General features: G+C 39.6%; 1 protein-coding gene across 1 annotated transcript in view; it reads left to right on the forward strand.

The window, feature by feature from the left end:
• cd276 (CD276 molecule) overlaps positions 1-18,656 on the forward strand; it is a 239,667-nt gene that overhangs the window by 45,600 nt on the left and 175,411 nt on the right. Inside the window, exons 3-4 of the mRNA XM_061877936.1 lie at positions 4,160-4,510; positions 8,548-8,844. Coding sequence (XP_061733920.1) covers positions 4,160-4,510; positions 8,548-8,844 — 648 coding nt within the window. The remainder of the gene's footprint in view (positions 1-4,159; positions 4,511-8,547; positions 8,845-18,656) is intronic.

Here is an 18,656-nt window from a genome sequence, read left to right on the forward strand (position 1 = left end):
CCACATTTCAAATTTAATTTGGAAACAGAGGACGTGGTGTCCTCCAGAACAAAGAGGAAAATAACCATTCGGATTGTTATAGGTGCAAAGTTCAAAAGCCAGCATCTGTGATGGTATGGGGGTGTATTAGTGCCTGAGGCATGGGTAACTTACACATCTGTGAAGGCACCATTAATGCTCAAAGGTCCATACAGGTTTTGGAGCAATATATGTTGTCATCCAAGCAATGTTATCATAGACACCCCTGCTTATTTCAGCAAGACAATGCCAAGCCACGTGTTACAACAGCGTGGCTTCGTAGTAAAAGAGTGCGGGTACTTTCCTGGCCCGTCTGCAGTCCAGACCTGTCTCCCATCGAAAATGTGTGGCGCGTTATGAAGCATAAAATACGACAGCAGAGACCCCGGATAGTTGGACGACTGAAGCTCTACATAAGACAAAAATGGGAAAGAATTCCACTTTCAAAATTTCAACAATTAGTTTCCTCAGTTCCAAAACGTTTATTATTTGTTGTTAAAAGAAAAGGTGATGTAACACAGTGGTGAACATGCCCTTTCCCAACTACTTTGGCACGTGTTGCACCCATGAAATTATAAGTTAATATTATTTGCAAAAAAAATAAATTTTATGAGTTTGAACATCAAATATGTTGTCTTTGTAGTGCATTCAATTGAATATGGGTTGAAAAGGATTTGCAAATCATTGTATTCCATTTATATTTGCATCTAACACAATTTCCCAACTCATATGGAAACGGGGTTTGTATAATACTGGTATTATCAGTATATCCCGCAGCCCTACTCTGTTATAAACCTTATTGGTAAAGCTGTGATTTATTTCTGTGTCACTTTCGTTGTTCTCCCAATATTCCGTCTTCAGAAGTAGTGTCAATGAGACAACTTAGGTGCAACAGCGGTTGTGAACTTCTTAACTTCTCTCGTTTTGTTGTATTGAGAACATTTGTCGCTGCTTGGTGAGCAGTTTGTGCGTCTTACCAGACGCATGTGTTGACGCCATATATCTAGTTGTCTGAATGCTGGATTTTCGGCCCCGTCTTCACTGAGATCATTACCTGTTCTTCTGCTATTGCTCTGATGCAACAATTTGGTGGGCACTCTGGGTAAGAGGCTTTAGATATCCCCATTAAACATGATATGGCCTGAATGGAAAATGGTGTGAATATATATTTCCGCTATTAATGTGCAAAGTGGATTCAAAGCAAGTTTTTTTTGTTAATGTTTCCAAGCTTGTTACTTATGTCAGACAGTCATTGTTTGTGTTGGCTAACTCTTTTGCTCTTAAACCGCTTCACACGAAAGGGAGAGTTTTGTCAAAACATGCATCACCACTGTGTTGTTTGTGCTATTATTTTGGTGGTGCTGTTATTAAACACCAACATGTGACCCCCATAAGTCAGATTTGTTTATCACACAGCTCAATGCACTCTACAAAACACTCACTGTAACTTTAAGGACTTGTGCCGAATCATCATAACATGTAGTACCCATACTGACAAGATCATGCATGAAAAACTTTTGCATGTAATAACATGGCTGGTGTCAAGCAAAACGTTGTGCAGGTCATAGCAATAACTCATTTACAATGTGTGTAATGATTATGAGAATCAAAGGGTATTCCTTTACATAAATGCTAGCTTTATATCCAAAGCATTTTGAGCACAACCCACAAATGTAATGTACAGTGTACAGCAGTGCTATTCAACTGGCAGCCCTATGGCCAGATCCGGCCCGGTAATGACTCTCTACCGGCCCCGAGTTCAGTTAAAAACTTGGAAGACGATTCCCAAAAATATTAGAGTGCTCCTGTTGTGAAAAGAAACTTAGATCACTGTAAACACATTGGCAAATCCTTGCATTGACCTTTTAACCTTGCTAGCAAAGATAGAACACTGCGGCCAAATATGTGATTTGCATAACTAAGACATTCCTCAAGGTAGCCCTTGGTTTCGGTTTTAGCAGCTGCACGCGTTTGTGAGGTGAGGCAGGGCCAGAGTTCTTACGTTCATATTGAAGTTTGTCTTTGTGTTTTTATTGTGTGTGTGTTCGGCAAGCGAGACGATCTGCAAAAGCGGTAACGCTCTTCCATCGGTTTCTGCGGCTGCGGGCGTTTGTACTACAAAAAGGTGGTAATAATAACCGCTTTAAAGCTCCCAACAGTTAGTATTACCATATGAAATTTAAATGATTAAAGAACCGTCATTCGTATTTGCACTTTGATACGGACTGACTGACAACAGACATTAACGTCTTTCCCCATTTCGAAACGTCATTCCCTGATCTATACTTGTACAAACACATTACTGTCTACACAACTGAGCTACAGTATTCACTAGGGGTGTGTGAAAAAAATCGATTCGAATTTGAATCACGATTCTCATGTGCGATTCAGAATCGATTTTCATTTTTTAAAAATCGTTATTTTTTTTTTTATCAATCCAATAAAACAATACACAGCAATACCATAACAATGCAATCACATTCCAAAACCAAACCTGACCCAGCAACACTCAGAACTGCAATAAACAGAGCAATTAAGGGAAGACACAAACACGACACAGAACAAACCAAAAGTAGTGAAACAAAAATGAATATTATCAACAACAGTATCAATATTAGTTATAATTTCATCATAAAAATCGCTCATTTACATCAACATTAGACATTTATAAAAATAAAAAAAAGAACAATAGTGTCACAGTGGCTTACACTTGCATCGCATCTCATAAGCTTGACAACACACTGTGTCCAATATTTTCACAAACATAAAATAAGTCATATTTTTGGTTTGTTTAATAATTAAAACAAATTTACATTATTGCAATCAGTTGATAAAACATTGTCCTTTACAATTATAAAAGCTTTTTACAAAAATCTACTACTCTGCTTGCATGTCACCAGACTGGGGTAGATCCTGCTGAAATCCTATGTATTGAATGAATAGAGAATCATTTTAAATCGGGAAAAAATCGTTTCTGAATTGAGAATAGTGTTGAATTGAAAAAAAAAATTTGATTTTGAATCGAATCGTGACCCCAAGAATCGATATTGAATCCAATCGTGGGACACCCAAAGATTCGCAGCCCTGGTGTTCCCATTAAACTTAAAGTATGCGCTGTTTTTGCACGGAGTGATCGATGAACTCGACAATGTCAATTTGAAACTGACGAATTCCGTTCAACAGGAAGTAAACTCACAGGACGTCTCATAAATCGGAAGTGATCACCATTTACACTTTAAAATAAAAGATACACATGTTTAAACACAGAAATAAAAATAATATGGCTCTTATGAAGCCACAACAATATGTGATGTTTCCTCTGCCAAAAAAGTTATATTACGTCTATTTATTGTATTTATTAAAATAAGTACAGTTTGGTTAAAGATTTTAGTGTGTGTGTATAAGTATTTTTTGACTACATTCAACAATACCACAATAATAATAATAACCGTGATCATTTTGTTTATTGTTTTGGTTATGTAGAAGGGTCCTACCGTCCTCAATGAGACTGAACCTATTTTCTTGATTTTGCTTGTGATTTTCCATTCAAGGGCAAAATGTTGCTTACAGACAGTATATCGTATTTTAATCTATTTGTGTGTTTTATTTAACTTTGTATTTCAAAATTTAATTACAATCTAAAAAGTACAAGAATTACAAGTTAACTGCATTTGAAATGGTATACTTCTATTACTATATGTATGATCATTACATCAGTGGTTAATTTGGTCAAAAAAAAAATAACGGCAATAATATTGTTTATTGGCAATAATTTGTAAGTCAATATATTGTCCAACAAAACTTGTTATCGGCCTAGGCCCACACAACACTGCTGTCATAGAGATGATCTTTAACTAGCTGGTTTGATGAAGGTCCAAGTTCAAGGTCTAAGTCTGACAAAATAAATAGATAAAAATGAAACGCTGCTTTTCTGGAATATACGAAATAAGACTTAATTTGAAGGGAGATGTACGGTCCGCTCGTGGTCCTTAGTTTTCTGGAAATGTGGCGCCCAAAACAATTCAGTTGAATATCCCTGGTGTACAGCTGACATTTGTCTTTAGTCACTGTTCTTTGGGACACACCATTTACCTCTATTATTGCTCGGTATCACTCATGTGCTCCTTTGCCTTTCTTGTAGCTCTAATGGACGTGCACGTTCCCGACCAGCCAGTGGTGGCGCTGCATGGCAAGGACGCCATCCTCAACTGCTCCTTCAATGCTGCCGGGCCCTTCAACGAGTCCGATGTGACGGTCTTCTGGCAGCTGACCGAAACGAAGCGCAGCGTGTACGGCTACAGCGAGGGACGCGATCAGCTAGCCGACCAGTCCTACAACTTTGTCAACCGTACCAGCCTCTTCCCGGCTGAGCTGCGCCTGGGCAACGCTTCCCTGCTGCTGAGGAAGGTGGCGGTGGCCGACGAAGGCAGCTACACCTGCTTTGTCAGGGTGCGGGACTACGGCAGCGCTGCTTTGATCCTGCAGGTGGCCGGTGAGAATGCACACTAAAACAACATTTCTATACACGTATAAATTATACGACCTTATTTGAGGTTAACAAAGCACTATGGTTATTCCTTACAATATTCCTTACAATATAGGCAGTGTGGGCAGTGATTATAGGCATTCAAACTGTAGGCCCACACTGCTCAACATGCTGTACTACTACCTTCTAAGTTAGACAAATACTCAACCTCCATACCAGACCCACAAACCACTATTAAATACAGTTCTATTTGATTATAATGTTTAGTTTTGACTGATGCGTTCAATATGGTGCTGTGCTTTATCACCACAACCAAGTAAGTATGGTGGAAAGTTATTAATTGACTGTATGTGCTTAATGCTATTTTAGAAGCCAATTAACCTTTTGTTAGGGGTGGGTAACGAATTCAGTACTTTTATAGGCACCGACAAATTCCATTAATGCTACCGTTTATGGAGTCATTTAAAATCAAACGGTGTTGTTACCTTTGTTGCATGTGACATCACGTCCGGTTGCATACCTGTCATTTCAGTTGCAGACTAAACACCGGCTCAGGGAAACAATCACTCAACCAGAACTCAGGGCGGACTCACCCAAACTCCCTTCAAAGTAATTTTCAACCCCAACAAAGCAAGTGCGCTAGGTACAAAATACTCAAACGTAAAGTAAGGCTCCACTTCTCCAAAATGCACTTTGATGCGTAGTAACGCTACTATTAGCATTAGCGATTTTACATAGCAATTTCAACACCCTAAAATTTAATAATAAAAACTTCAACTAAGATGAATCTTAAAATCAAACAGATGACAGTATAAACACTTTGTAGGGTGCAACATAACACATTCACCTTCTTGGAAAAAGCTACTTCTTTGTAAGACAACATACCATGGATCGGTGTTTTTCAACCTTTTCTAAGCAGAGGCACATTTTTTTCATTGAAAAAATCCCGAGGCACACCTACCAGCAGAAAACATAACAAAAATGAAAGTCAGGAGCCGATATTGACAATAAAAAGTCATTGTCGCAATTGTTGGATATGACTTTAAACCATAACCAACTATGCATCACTATAGCTCTTGTCTCAAAGTAGGTGTACTGTCACCACCTGTTACATCACGCCCTTACTTATTTGGAGGTTTTTTTGGTGATTTCGTGTAGTCCTTGTCTTGCGCTCCTATTTTTGTGTTTTTTCCTGTTTTGTTGGTATTTTCCTATTGCAGTTTGATGTCTTCCTTGAACGCTATTTCCTGCAAGTGCTTTGTTTTCGCAACCAAGACTATTTAAGTTGTGCGGTCGCTATCCTTCTTGGTGGGGACATAGTTGATTGTCATGTACAGATGTACTTTGTGGACGCCGACTGCTCCACACGCTGTAAGTCTTTGCTGTCGTCCAGCATTCTGTTTTTGTTTACTTTGCAACCTTTAGCTTCAATGCTTTTTCTTAGCAGCCATCGCCTTTTGTTTATTTTTGGTTTTAGCGTTAGGTACCTTTCTACCTGCACGCTGCCTCCCGCATATTGTGATTACGACAAACCACGTTCCCACATCTACAAAACAATTAGCTACCTGCTGCCACCTACTGATATGGAAGAGTATTACACGGCTACTCTGCTGAGCTTTGGACAACACACACACTAAACAACGACACATTATTTTCGGGTTATAATTACTGGTTTGCAAAAAAATATTTTTAACCCAATTAGGTGAAATTACATAATCTCCCACGGCACACCAGACTGTATATCACGGCACACTAGTGTGCCGCGGCACAGTGGTTGAAAAACACTGCCATAGATAGCTAGCAGCTGCCTTGCAGAAAATATTCAGATGTATTAACAAAACAATAATAACTGGACAGTACAGTTATAATAATCAGCTCAATTTAAATGTGATTTTAAAACATTTAATTTCATCATCAAACAATTAACATTTATTAACACACACAAACGTACTTGGAATCAATACCATATCGGTTCAAATGTGAACGGTACCAATCTTGTACATGTCGTATTTTCTGACTTTTATTTTAAAATCCTTGTACTGGTGAAAAGTGAGTTGGCTTCCTTAAACTGCAGAAGATTCAAAAGCCCCTCAAATTGTATAGTATGACTACGTAATACTGAATAGTAACGAGAGGTGGGAGAAATAATTTATTTTTAGATGCATCGTGAATTGATCTACGTGGTCCCGACTTAAACAACTTCAAAAACTTATTTGGGTGTTACCATTTAGTGGTCAATTGTACGGAATATGTACTGTACTGTGCAATCTACTAATAAAAGTTTCAATCAATCAATCAATCCCAATTCGGATATGGACAATTATAGAATTGATTTGTAAACGTCAGTAATCAATCATCGATTTATTTATTGTAAATATAATAATGCAGATAGTTATAAAATGTTGCTGACTGCAGCGAGCCACCTCACCGAGAGATCCAACCAGCTCCTTTATTAGTGGGCAATTATGTTCCAGTTTTGCACACTTTTCCATTGATTTAATAAATGTGGGAATTAATTTAACTGTTTCTTTTTCCAAATGAATATTTTTTTTTAAGTTGCAATTAATACACGCTTATTAAGTGAAACAAAAAAAAAGTAAAACTGCATCAATATACAGAAATAAACGATGCATCGATAATCGAATTTTAATCGAATTGTAGCTCTTGAATCGTAATCGAATTGTGAGGGGCTTAAAGATTCCCTCCCCTAACAGTAACCGCAAAAACTTGTATTTTACGCTTAAGGTGTGAAAGACATCCTTTGACAAGGAAAGACCTGGAAAGAATCACTTGTAATTTCGCAAGTAATGTCCTTAGACAGATGACTATTGATGAGTAGCTTGATTGTCTCTCTGTTTTGGCATGTTGTAAGTAATCTAATGTCGTGTGGATAATGACATAATTAAATAAGAGCTCAACATATTAAGATCTGCACTCATCCATTAATGGCATAGTCGTATAATGCTATGGGTACTTACCTGCATCCATACCTTGCAGGACATAAACATGAGATAAACAGCTTCCTCGGGGCTGGCTAGTTGTGTGTCTGGTCAATAAGCGCTGATTGTGGCCTTTGTTGTGGTCAATAGACGCTGACTCGGATTATTAGCTGTTGTTTTGGTCAATCAGGCTTTAGTAACGTCCTGGCTCTTTAAATGCCCATGTGGGCCACCCTCCTCAATGCGGAGACTTATTTTTTATATTTAGAATGAGATGCAATGCCTTTTTTCCCCACACATTTTTATATCCATTGAGAGTCGCTCTATTCTCCAAGGATGGATGTGCATTAGGTAGTGTTAATGAATAATGTTTTTTTTTCTCTCCCTGCTAGCTGGCGAGAAGGAAAACAATGTCGCCAACAGTGACAAATTGGTTCCATTTTATGCATTAGATTTATAGATGTTGCTATTTTTAAACCACATTCACAGTTCGCATCGTATATTTCCTTCCTGCTGCAGATGCAAACGAGCAAATCTCAATGGAAATGTGCCTGATGCTGACAGTAGAGGAAGTTAGCAGAAAGAACAGTAAATCTAATTTCCATGTCAAAAAGTCATCTTCTCACAAAGCAGGTCAGACTAACTTCAATCATCTCCGTCTCAGCACCACCCCGTTGTTTGCTGTACCGTGATTGGCTCTGGGAATACAGCAGCCTCTTTTCTCTTCCTCTTCTGTACTTGTATTTCAGCTCAAGGGATTTGGGATTTTAGCCCGAGCTGACAATTTACCCCTACCCGCCTACACTACAGCCTGGGTCTTCCCAAATCTCCAAGCCTGCCAATTTCTTCCAGGCCCACCTCCTTCTCTGGAGAGTGCTGAGATACAGCGCCGCCATGTGCTACAGATGTCATGTGGGATCATAAAACCCCATTTCATGCTAAGCACACTAAATGTTATTTACACTCTAACAGGAATCTTATCAAACAAATCCCAAGGTGCCTCATGCTGCTTAGAGGATTATTCGATGTCACCATATCCTTTCAAAATTCAACCACTTCCTACGTTTACCCTTTTTGAATAGTCATCTCCCATCTTTTATCCAGCTCCTTACTCCAAGCCCGTAGTGACTTTGGAGTCAACATCCAACCTTCGGCCGGGCGATAAGGTGGCCCTAACCTGTGATGCCTACGGAGGCTACCCGGTAGCAGACGTGGTATGGCAAGACGGGAGTGGCCACAACCTGACGGACAACATCACCACAGCGGTGGTGGCCAACGACCAAGGGCTGTTTTCTCTGACCAGCATGTTGACGGTGGTGCTGGAGCCGAACAGCAACTACAGCTGCCGACTTGTCAACCCTTTGCTGGGGGAGGAGGGGAACACCTTTGTCACAATCACAGGTGGGTGTTCTCTTTTAGATCTCTATATGTTTTTTGTTTTATTCGGATCCTCAGACATATGCAAAGATCACTTTTTCAGTCAACTGTTTTAGGAGGTGTCTGCTTACCAGTTTTTCTCATGTCACGTACTGTGGGGCAAAAAAGTATTTAGTCAGCCACCGATTGTGCAAGTTCTCCCACTTAAAATGATGACAGAGGTCTGTAATTTTCATCATAGGTACACTTCAACTGTGAGAGACAGAATGTGAAAAAAAATCCAGGAATTCACATTGTAAGAATTTTAAATAATTTATTTGTAAATTATGGTAGAAAATAAGTATTTGGTCAACCATTCAAAGCTCTCACTGATGGAAGGAGGTTTTGGCTCAAAATTTCACGATACATGGCTCCATTCATTCTTTCCTTAACACGGATCAATCGTCCTGTCCCCTTAGCAGAAAAACAGCCCCAAAGCATGATGTTTCTACCTCCATGCTTCACAGTATGTATGGTGTTCTTGGGATGCAACTCAGTATTCTTCTTCCTCCTAACACGACGAGTTGAGTTTATACCAAAAAGTTCTATTTTGGTTTCATCTGACCACATAACATTTTCCCAATCCTCTGCTGTATCATCCATGTATCCATTTAGGTATAAACTCAACTCGTCGTGTTTGGAGGAAGAAGAATACTGAGTTGCATCCCAAGAACACCGTGAAGAAGGAGCTGAGCCGGAAGGCAAAGCTCTCAATTTACCGGTCAATCTACGTTCCCATCCTCACCTATGGTCAAAAGCTTTGGGTCATGACCGAAAGGATAAGATCACGGGTACAAGCTGACGAAATGAGTTTCCTCCGCCGGGTGGCGGTGCTCTCCCTTAGAGATAGGGTGAGAATCTCTGCCATCCGGGAGGAACTCAAAGTAAAGCCGCTGCTCCTCCACATCGAGAGGAGCCAGATGAGGTGGGTCGGGCATCTGGTCAGGATGCCACCCGAACGCCTCCCTAGGGAGGTGTTTAGGGCACGTCCAACCGTTAGGAGGCCATGGGGAAGACCCAGGACACGTTGGGAAGACTATGTCTTCCGGCTGGCCTGGGAACGCCTCGGGATCCCCCGGGAAGAGCTAGACGAAGTGGCTGGGGAGAGGGAAGTTTGGGCTTCCCTGCATAGGCTGCTGCCCCCCCGACCCGACCTCGGATAAGCGGAAGATGATGGATGGATGGATGGATGGATCCCAAGAACACCGTACTTATTGTGAAGTGTGGGGGTGGAAACATCATGCTTTGGGGCTGTTTTTCTGCTAAGGGGACATGACGATTGATTCGTGTTAAGGAAAGAATGAATGGGGCCATGTATCGTGAGATTTTGAGCCAAAACCTCCTTCCATCAGTGAGAGCTTTGAATGGTTGACCAAATACTTATTTTCCACCATAATTTACAAATAAATTATTTAAAATTCTTACAATGTGAATTCCTGGATTTTTTTTCAAATTCTGTCTCTCACAGTTGAAGTGTACCTATGATGAAAATTACAGACCTCTGTCATCACTTTAATTGGGAGAACTTGCACAATCGGTGGCTGACTAAATACTTTTTTGCCCCACTGTAATTATTGTGTCTTCTTTGGGTAAATTCTGTCACTTATTAAAAAAGTATTTTTCTATTTTACCATGTAATTTAAAATACTGACGCAGTTCAGCTCCTATATCTGTACTTTGTGCTTGTTGGCCTTGCATTTCCTCACTACTGGTCTGTCACTCCCCTGGCAGAATCTCAGGCTGCATTTGATTAGTGGTTTGGCGTGAAGCGTCACTTCTGTTTAAGTTGGATTGGTCAAACAGTCATGTGACAGTGCCTGCCGTATGAAAGCTCGCTGATGAATGAATACGTCTTTGCAAGCCTTCATTAATAGATTATGAATAATTGTGATAAAAATATATGTAACAATTGGAAATAAACTTAATGGAATGGAGTAAAAGTAACGTTTTTTCATCACAAAAATACTCAAGTAAAAGTTAAAGTATGTTGCATTAAAACTACTCTGAAAAGTATAATTTATCCAAAACGTTACTTAAGTAATTGTAATCGAGTAAATGTAGCGTATTACTGCCCACCTCTGACTAAATGCAACAACAGACACAAAGAGGTCCGCTGTCGCTCTGAGTGTTCGCTACTGGCTGCTCCAAGCCAAGTGTTGCAGACAGTTAAAAGTGTTGGACCCATCAACTGTGTCTCATGTTGTCTCAGAAGTGAGTCGTAGAAACATTTTATTCATACACTGACTGGCCTGGTTTTCATTTTACGATATGCTGCAGTGGCAGAATAGAGATCAGTGTCACATTCATCATTATTATTAAAGTCTGTCCCCGGTTTTAGGGGGAACTGCACTTGTTTTAAAAATGTTGCTTATTGTACACAATCATTATGAGAGACAAGAGCACATGTCTTTTTTTATTTAGGTTTTTAAAGATGATAAAAAAAACGCTTTGAAGATGCAACCAATAGTAGTCACCGTCAAAACCTTCAAAGCCGCCTAAAACAACTTCAAAACCCTGCATTAACTTTTTAGAAACACACTGCAAGTATAATATACAATGTAGTAACAGACACGTTCATATGTTCAATATTCACCGTATTTTAGTTATTTTAATCACTGCCAGGAATTATTTCCTCCGGGCATTGATTTCTGTTTCCATAGCTGGCACGTCTGACTTTTGGAAACAAATGTGTTCGTACTTCCTGGAAACAAACGCGAGTGTGTTTTCTAATTGTGGCAGATCTCGTAATAGACAACAAAGCCGACGATTTTTTGACAAATGAGGATTCACAACCTTATCTTTTGAAGCTGAATATACGGAGGATAAACTGCTGCTTCTAGAAGCCAGCGCGAACTGAGGGTGAAACGTTGGAGCAGACAGAAGTGACAGAATCAGTGAGGTCGACGTAACTTTGGCACTGTAAATTTGTAACTTGGAGTTGAGCTGTTTTGACATAAATGGAATGCTTACCCAAATAAACTGGAAAAATGTCCCCAGCCAATCACAATTAAATATCAATCAGGATACATGCAGCAATACAACTACAATAAATACCCTGGCTGTGTACAAACAAAACATAAAATGTGGGCTATTACTTTACAGATACCGTAATATGATTGTTCATGATTTTCAATCAATAAAGATTGTTTTCCTATGCATTGTGTGGTGCATTACAAACTAAAACATGATTCGGTCTGACGTACAAGCTAGCTTATCTCTTTCTGCAGATAGTTTTTGCGGTTACTGACACTAATTTTACGGCATGCCGATGTGTTACTAAGCTAGAAAAAGAGTTCCTACTAAATGTTCGCTCTACAAAAACAATGTTGCTACAGCTTGGTTATTATACAGGTTACGGAACATAATTCAAGTATTGTTGACGGTTTTTGAATGTATTTTTAAAGTGATTTTGACGTAGAATTGATTGCTCCCATTAGCTGCATTGCTAGCCACCAGGAACGAGCCAATGTGTACATGTTAGAATTCCATCCATCCATCTTCTTCCGCTAGATGTTAGAATTTAAAAAAATAAAAATAAAAAAATAAATAAAAAAAACTTTTTTTTTTTTTTTTACATGTCAGAATTAAAAAAAAAAAAAAAACGTTTGTCTTCTTTTGTCTCTCATAATGATTGTGAACGATAGGCAAAAAAAAAAAAAAAAAGGGCAGTTCCCCTGTAAGTGCAGGCAATGTCAGGCGACTGCAATAATTATGCTTAATTAATGGTCTTTGGCGATAGACTCTTCTGTAATGTCCAATATTTAGATTTGAATTATGTTTTTGATTTATGAAGTGCAAATCCAACTTTGGTGGAAATGTGGCCTTAATTGAACAACATTATTACCATTCTGGATCCTACCCGCTTCAGTTAATCATGTTCTAGCCTTCCATGCCCATAATTTCCTATTAAATAAAATTTTTTGTTGAAGTCAGTTAATCAAATCAATTATTTTTCAGCTTGTTTTTTGCTCTACACTGTTTGCTGATAAGAGAATCAATTTGCTGCCAAATTAACGCAGCGGTTTGATAACTATCCTTCATTTTAGATGAGGTAATCTTGATTTGGCAAATAAAAAGATCGCAAATGTTTGAAGAGAGAGGCTTAAGCTACCTCGGCGGTGTTGCCATGGTGATACAAGGCAAGGGAGTTTTTACTTGCTGTCCAGTTTCTCGAGCATCGTTTAAAGGGCATTCAAGAGATCACGCAAGATGGTTGTGTTCGATAACCAGGAGGCAAGCATATAAAAAATGAAATATGTAGCCTTGCTAATATGCTGGACCCAACCACAGCCATCCTTCTGCACCTTCTGGTCCCTCTAGCCCTGCCGTTGCCCTTTTTGTTAAGTGCAAAGGGGAGCACTGTGTAAGGTAGGCCAAGGCTGGGTCTCTAATGGAAGCACAACCATGTGAAATAGCTCATAAATAATAACAGAGGTGGACCGGACCTTCTCTTTGGGCTTGAGCCGGCGCTAAAACTCAGGCAAGCTGAGGTGGGGGTCGAGGCAGGGGTCACTACGTGCTGCTCCACTGGGCTGGGAAATGACTGCACAGTCTGGAAACTGGATGGCCGAGTGGCAAGAGCGGGCTAAAGGAGGGTGGCATTCTACACAGTTTGGATGGGCTCCTTCAAAACAGGACAGGTGGAATCGTGTTGTGGAAACCATAGGGCCATAGAGGCTAAAACATAGTTGTAAAACAATCAGTGGCTCTCATTGCCCTTTTGACGCCTTTTATCAGGCTGTTTTGATGCTCGGTTGGAAATAATTACAAACACCTGACAATATACATCAAGCCTGCATCATCGTACACACTCAATTTTATTTCAATTGTTTGTTCTGCTAATAGCGTAATTTCTCTACCACAAACTTTGCTTTCCCCTTAGTCCTGTTGTGGGATGTTTACAAATGTCCACTAATTGTTCCTGATTTGTTCAATCAATATGATGATTAAAGAAGTGCCTTGGAACACAAGGGAAACATGGATTTACATATTTGTTCGATTAGAAGCAAAGTTCCTGTTTCATAAATGGTTCTATTGATTCCATTAATACCATTGTGACTGAAATGGTGACAATTCCTGTTCACACACTTTATCCAGATGGTCATCAAAATGTATGCTGTTTTTTCTTGGTCTGTGAAACACCTACTGTACCTACCGAGTTTTGGAGAAAAATATGTTGTTTTGTAAACCAGGCTATTTCTGCTCTACCATTGGCCCACATATAAACATAGTTATTACCTTAAAAGGGAACATTATCACAATTTCAGAAGGGTTAAAACCCATGAAAATCAGTTCCTAGTGGCTTATTTTATTTTTCGAAGTTTTTTTCAAAATTTTACCCATCATGTAATATCCCGAAAAAAGGCTTTCAAGGGCCTGATTTGTGCTATCTGTAAATCCACCCGTCCACTGCGTGACGCCAATACAAAGAAACATGGCGGCTAGAACAGAAAGATATAGCGACATTAGCTTGGATTCAGACTCGGATTTCAGCGGCTTAAGCTATTCAACAGATTACGCGTGTAAACGAAATTGAAGAAGAAACTGACGCTATTGAGCGAATAGCTAATGAAGCTATTCGGCGATCGCCTTCTAACCAACGATTGCATCTTTTGACCGCTGGAGCAACTTAAATCCGTCGATTGGTAAGTGTTTCTTTGGCGTTAAATGTGGGTGGAGGGAAAGGCTGGATGCAAATATAGCTGCAAATGTACATACAGCTAGCCTAAATAGCATGTTAGCATTGATTAGCTGGCAGTCATGCCGTGACCAAATATGTCTGATCAGCACATAAGTCAATAACATCAACAAAATTCACCTTTGTGATTTCGTTGACGTTATCGTTGGAAATGCATCTGCTTTGAGTGACGCAGTATATCCACACATCTATGTCGTAGCATCGCTATCGTCGGTAAAATGTGCAGAACAAACGAGGGACTTTCGCATCTTTTGACACTGGTTCAACTTGAATCCATCGATTGGTATGTGTTTGTTTGGCATTAAATGTGGATGGAGGGAAAGGCTGGATGCAAATATAGCTACAAATGAGGCATTTCGATGCAATATGTACATACAGCTAGCCTAAATAGCATGTTAGCACCGATTAGCATGCCGTGCTAATCGATGCACACTCCACGTAAGTCAACTTGAATCCGTCCGTCCCTGATCGTGTTGTTACACCCTCTGACAACACACCGACGAGGCATGATGTCTCCAAAGTACGGAAAACAGTCGAAGAAACGTAAAATGACAGAGCTGATTTGATTTGGTGTGTGTAATGTGTTTGAGAAAATGGCGGATTGCTTCCCGTTGTAACGTCACGGGTGAAAGGTCGTCGCTCCGACAGCGAACAATTGAAAGGCGTTTAAATCGCCAAATTCACCCTTTTAAAGTTCGGAATTCGGTTAAAAAACATATGGTCTTTTTTCTGCAACATCAAGGTATATATTGACACTTACATAGGTCTGGTTATAATATTCCCCTTTAAAAAAAAAAGTTTTCTCCTAATCGAGCTCTTAAAATTTAAACAAGCAAAACCAGCAGGAAACAGCGAGTCAGAGTTTTCCTCCTGTCACTCACACACACTGGTGACCTGAAAAGCTGGAGCAGCAACACAGAGACCCGCTGGGAAAAAAGGTTATTAGCAAGTCAAAGGTTGTTAACAAGTTGGCAAACAACAGATGAGCATGCCTATGGATGTTCTCATTCATCCAGGTCATTGTATTCTCCATCCATCCATTTTCTAATGCTTATTCCCTTCGGGGTTTGCGGAAGGCATTGTATTCTCAGGTCATTCAATTGATTGCCTCTTGACTGGTTGGTTTGTCTTAGAAGACCTTTTGCCTCTCATCCAAGTAGAAAATCTAAAACTAGATCTGACCAATCAAATTATATGAGCATGAATTAATGAAGCCTACTTTGATCAGAGGCGAAACCTCTTTTAAGACAAACAGTCCAGTTGGTATCAATTGAATGCCGTGAGAAAACAGATGAGTATTTATGGCATTCATCCATCCTTCCATCCTTCCATTTTCAATATATTAAGATGTGCGCAGGGGAATGTCCTACCTGACTTCGGAGGTGCGGTACACTCTAGTTACCAATAGCACTTCATAGTTATACACATTTAGTATTATTAGTTAATAGTATAAACTCTCATTTTTGTGTGTGCCAAAAGCACTTAATGTGCGGTTCCTATTGCTCCCAATATGCTTTTGACCAGGGGTGCCCATCGCGAGCTAACGTTCGATCTCGTAGGAGGTGTCGGTAGATCGCCGGGCATTAAAAAAATGTACCTTAAATTATTTATCAGTCACTTGATTGACATACACCGAGGTCTTATGAAATGACTGCAGGCTGCTTCGAGCTCAGTATGAAGAAAATATGTCAGGCAGGAACGCAAGAAATACTTTTTTTATTTCAACACAGACTCTCTCTCCCAAACACTTGCCGTCAAAATGTTAAGATGACTGCACACTTCCTGTCTTCACAATACAAATGCTGCTCCATCCTGCCTCAGTCAACAAAATAAGGGTCTCATAACTTAAAGGGGAACATTATCACAATTTCAAAAGGGTTAAAAACAATAAAAATCAGTTCCCAGTGGCTTGTTTTATTTTTTGAAGTTTTTTTCAAAATGTTACCGGTCCCGGAATATCCCTAAATAAAGCTTTAAAGTGCCTTATTTTTTCTATTTTCGAAGCCACCGTCCATTTCCCTTTGATGTCATACAGTGCTGCCAATACAAACTACATGGCGGTTACTACAGCAAGATATAGCGACATTAGCTCGGATTCAGACTTGGATTTCAGCGTCTTAAGCGATTCAACAGATTACGCATGTATTGAAACAGATGGTCGGAGTATGGAGGCAGATAGCGAAAACGAAATTGAAGAAGAAATTGAAGCTATTGAGCGAATAACTATTGACGCTATTCGGCCATAGCGTGGGTGTACCTAATTAAGTGGCCCATAGCATGGCTGCCTTATTAGCATCGCCGGTAAAATGTGCAGACCAAACGATCAGGACTTTCGCATCTTGTGACACTGGAGCAACTTAAATCCGTCGATTGGTAAGTGTTTGTTTTGCATTATATGTGGGTATCTAGTTTCAAATGTACATACAGCTAGCGTAAATAGCATGTTAGCATCGATTAGAGTAGCATGTTAGCATCGATTAGCTGTCAGTCATGCCGTGACCAAATATGTCTGATTAGCACATAAGTCAACAACATCAACAAAACTCACCTTTGTGATTTCGTTGACTTAATCGTTGCAAATGCATCTGCAGGTTATCCATACATCTCTGTGCCATGTCTGTCTTAGCATCGCCGGTCAAATGTGAAGACACTTTGATACATTCAATGGGGGTCTGGCGGCAGATTTCTTGCCAGTGGTGCAACTTGAATCCCTCCCTGTTAGTGTTGTTACACCCTCCGACAACACACCGACGAGGCATGATGTCTCGAAGGTTCCAAAAAATAGTCGGAAAAACGGAAAATAACAGAGCTGAGACCCGGCGTTTGTAATGTGAAAATGAATATGGCGGGTGTGTTACCTCGGTGACGTCACGTTCTGACGTCATCGCTAAAAGACCGATAAACAGAAAGGCGTTTAATTTGCCAAAATTCACCCATTTAGAGTTCGGAAACCGGTTAAAAAAATACATGGTCTTTTTTCTGCAACATCAAGGTATATATTGACGCTTGCATAGGTTTGGTGATAATGTTCCCCTTTAAGCGCACACAAGCTAGCGAGCTACTGAGTTAGTAAGTAAGTAGCTCACCTGCTGAAAAAGTGTGAGCACCCATGCTTTGAACTATTATTTTAAAATTAAAATTAAAATGTCCCATTGTGTACCGTGAGGCAGCCTTTCTATAACTGAGAAATATTGTCATGTTTTAATCCCACAATCTCGTCACACAGAGTCGCAGAGTCATCAAACTTAATGTCAAGCAACTAAGAAAACATGTTTATTTTCAAATTTGAATACTTTTTACTTTGAATTTGTTTAGGACAAAAACATATTTTGAAGGTTTGTATTCAGGTCCACTTCGCTACATAGACCTTTATGAAAAAGTTGATTAAATAGTCTAACTTCAGACTTTTGGAGAGTACTGTTTATCATTCCCCATCAACACTGAATTAAAATATGTTAAGCGCTTTAAGTACATTGACGATAGATGGACGCTTATGTAAACACAGCAAACTATTCATAAAATATGATTGACCGTCCTGTAATTGCTGTCAATCTCAGCCGCAATTTGTGTTGTTGCTTTAATTATATGATGTGTTTTTTGTCCCTTTGTGATCGGCCTAAACTTTTAATACCATTTTTAATTTCCTGCAGATCATTGACCGTTATAGTTTGGGCAAAATGAAATCCAGTTAGATCAGTATTAGAGCAGCTTCATGAGTTTTGATTAGAAGCAGCCTCGTCTTTTTATTTCCTCAAATTATTCCCTAGAACTACAGAATCAGTCGAATGCCTCAAGAAGAGGCGGAATAATAAAGAGAAAAGAGCAGAAAAATCACAGTAAAACATGTAGGATTTAGCACTGGAGAATAAAACAACCAAACCCAGAAAAGCACAAGGGAAGACCCTTATTTCGAACAGTGGTAATTTTCAGCAAATGGGCGCAGTTAAAAAAAAAATAGGAAAAGAGCAAGAAGGGTAAATTTCTTAGTGGACATGCCAGCACAGCTTGACGATAGCTCAAGTTGCTCGTAAACATACGGGGAAAATGTATAGTATTTTGTGCAGGGAGGGGATGGGTGGCTCATTTTAAATGAAAATGT

The sequence above is a fragment of the Nerophis ophidion genome, linkage group LG02 (genome assembly GCF_033978795.1).
Source record: "Nerophis ophidion isolate RoL-2023_Sa linkage group LG02, RoL_Noph_v1.0, whole genome shotgun sequence".
Lineage (NCBI taxonomy): Eukaryota > Metazoa > Chordata > Actinopteri > Syngnathiformes > Syngnathidae > Nerophis > Nerophis ophidion.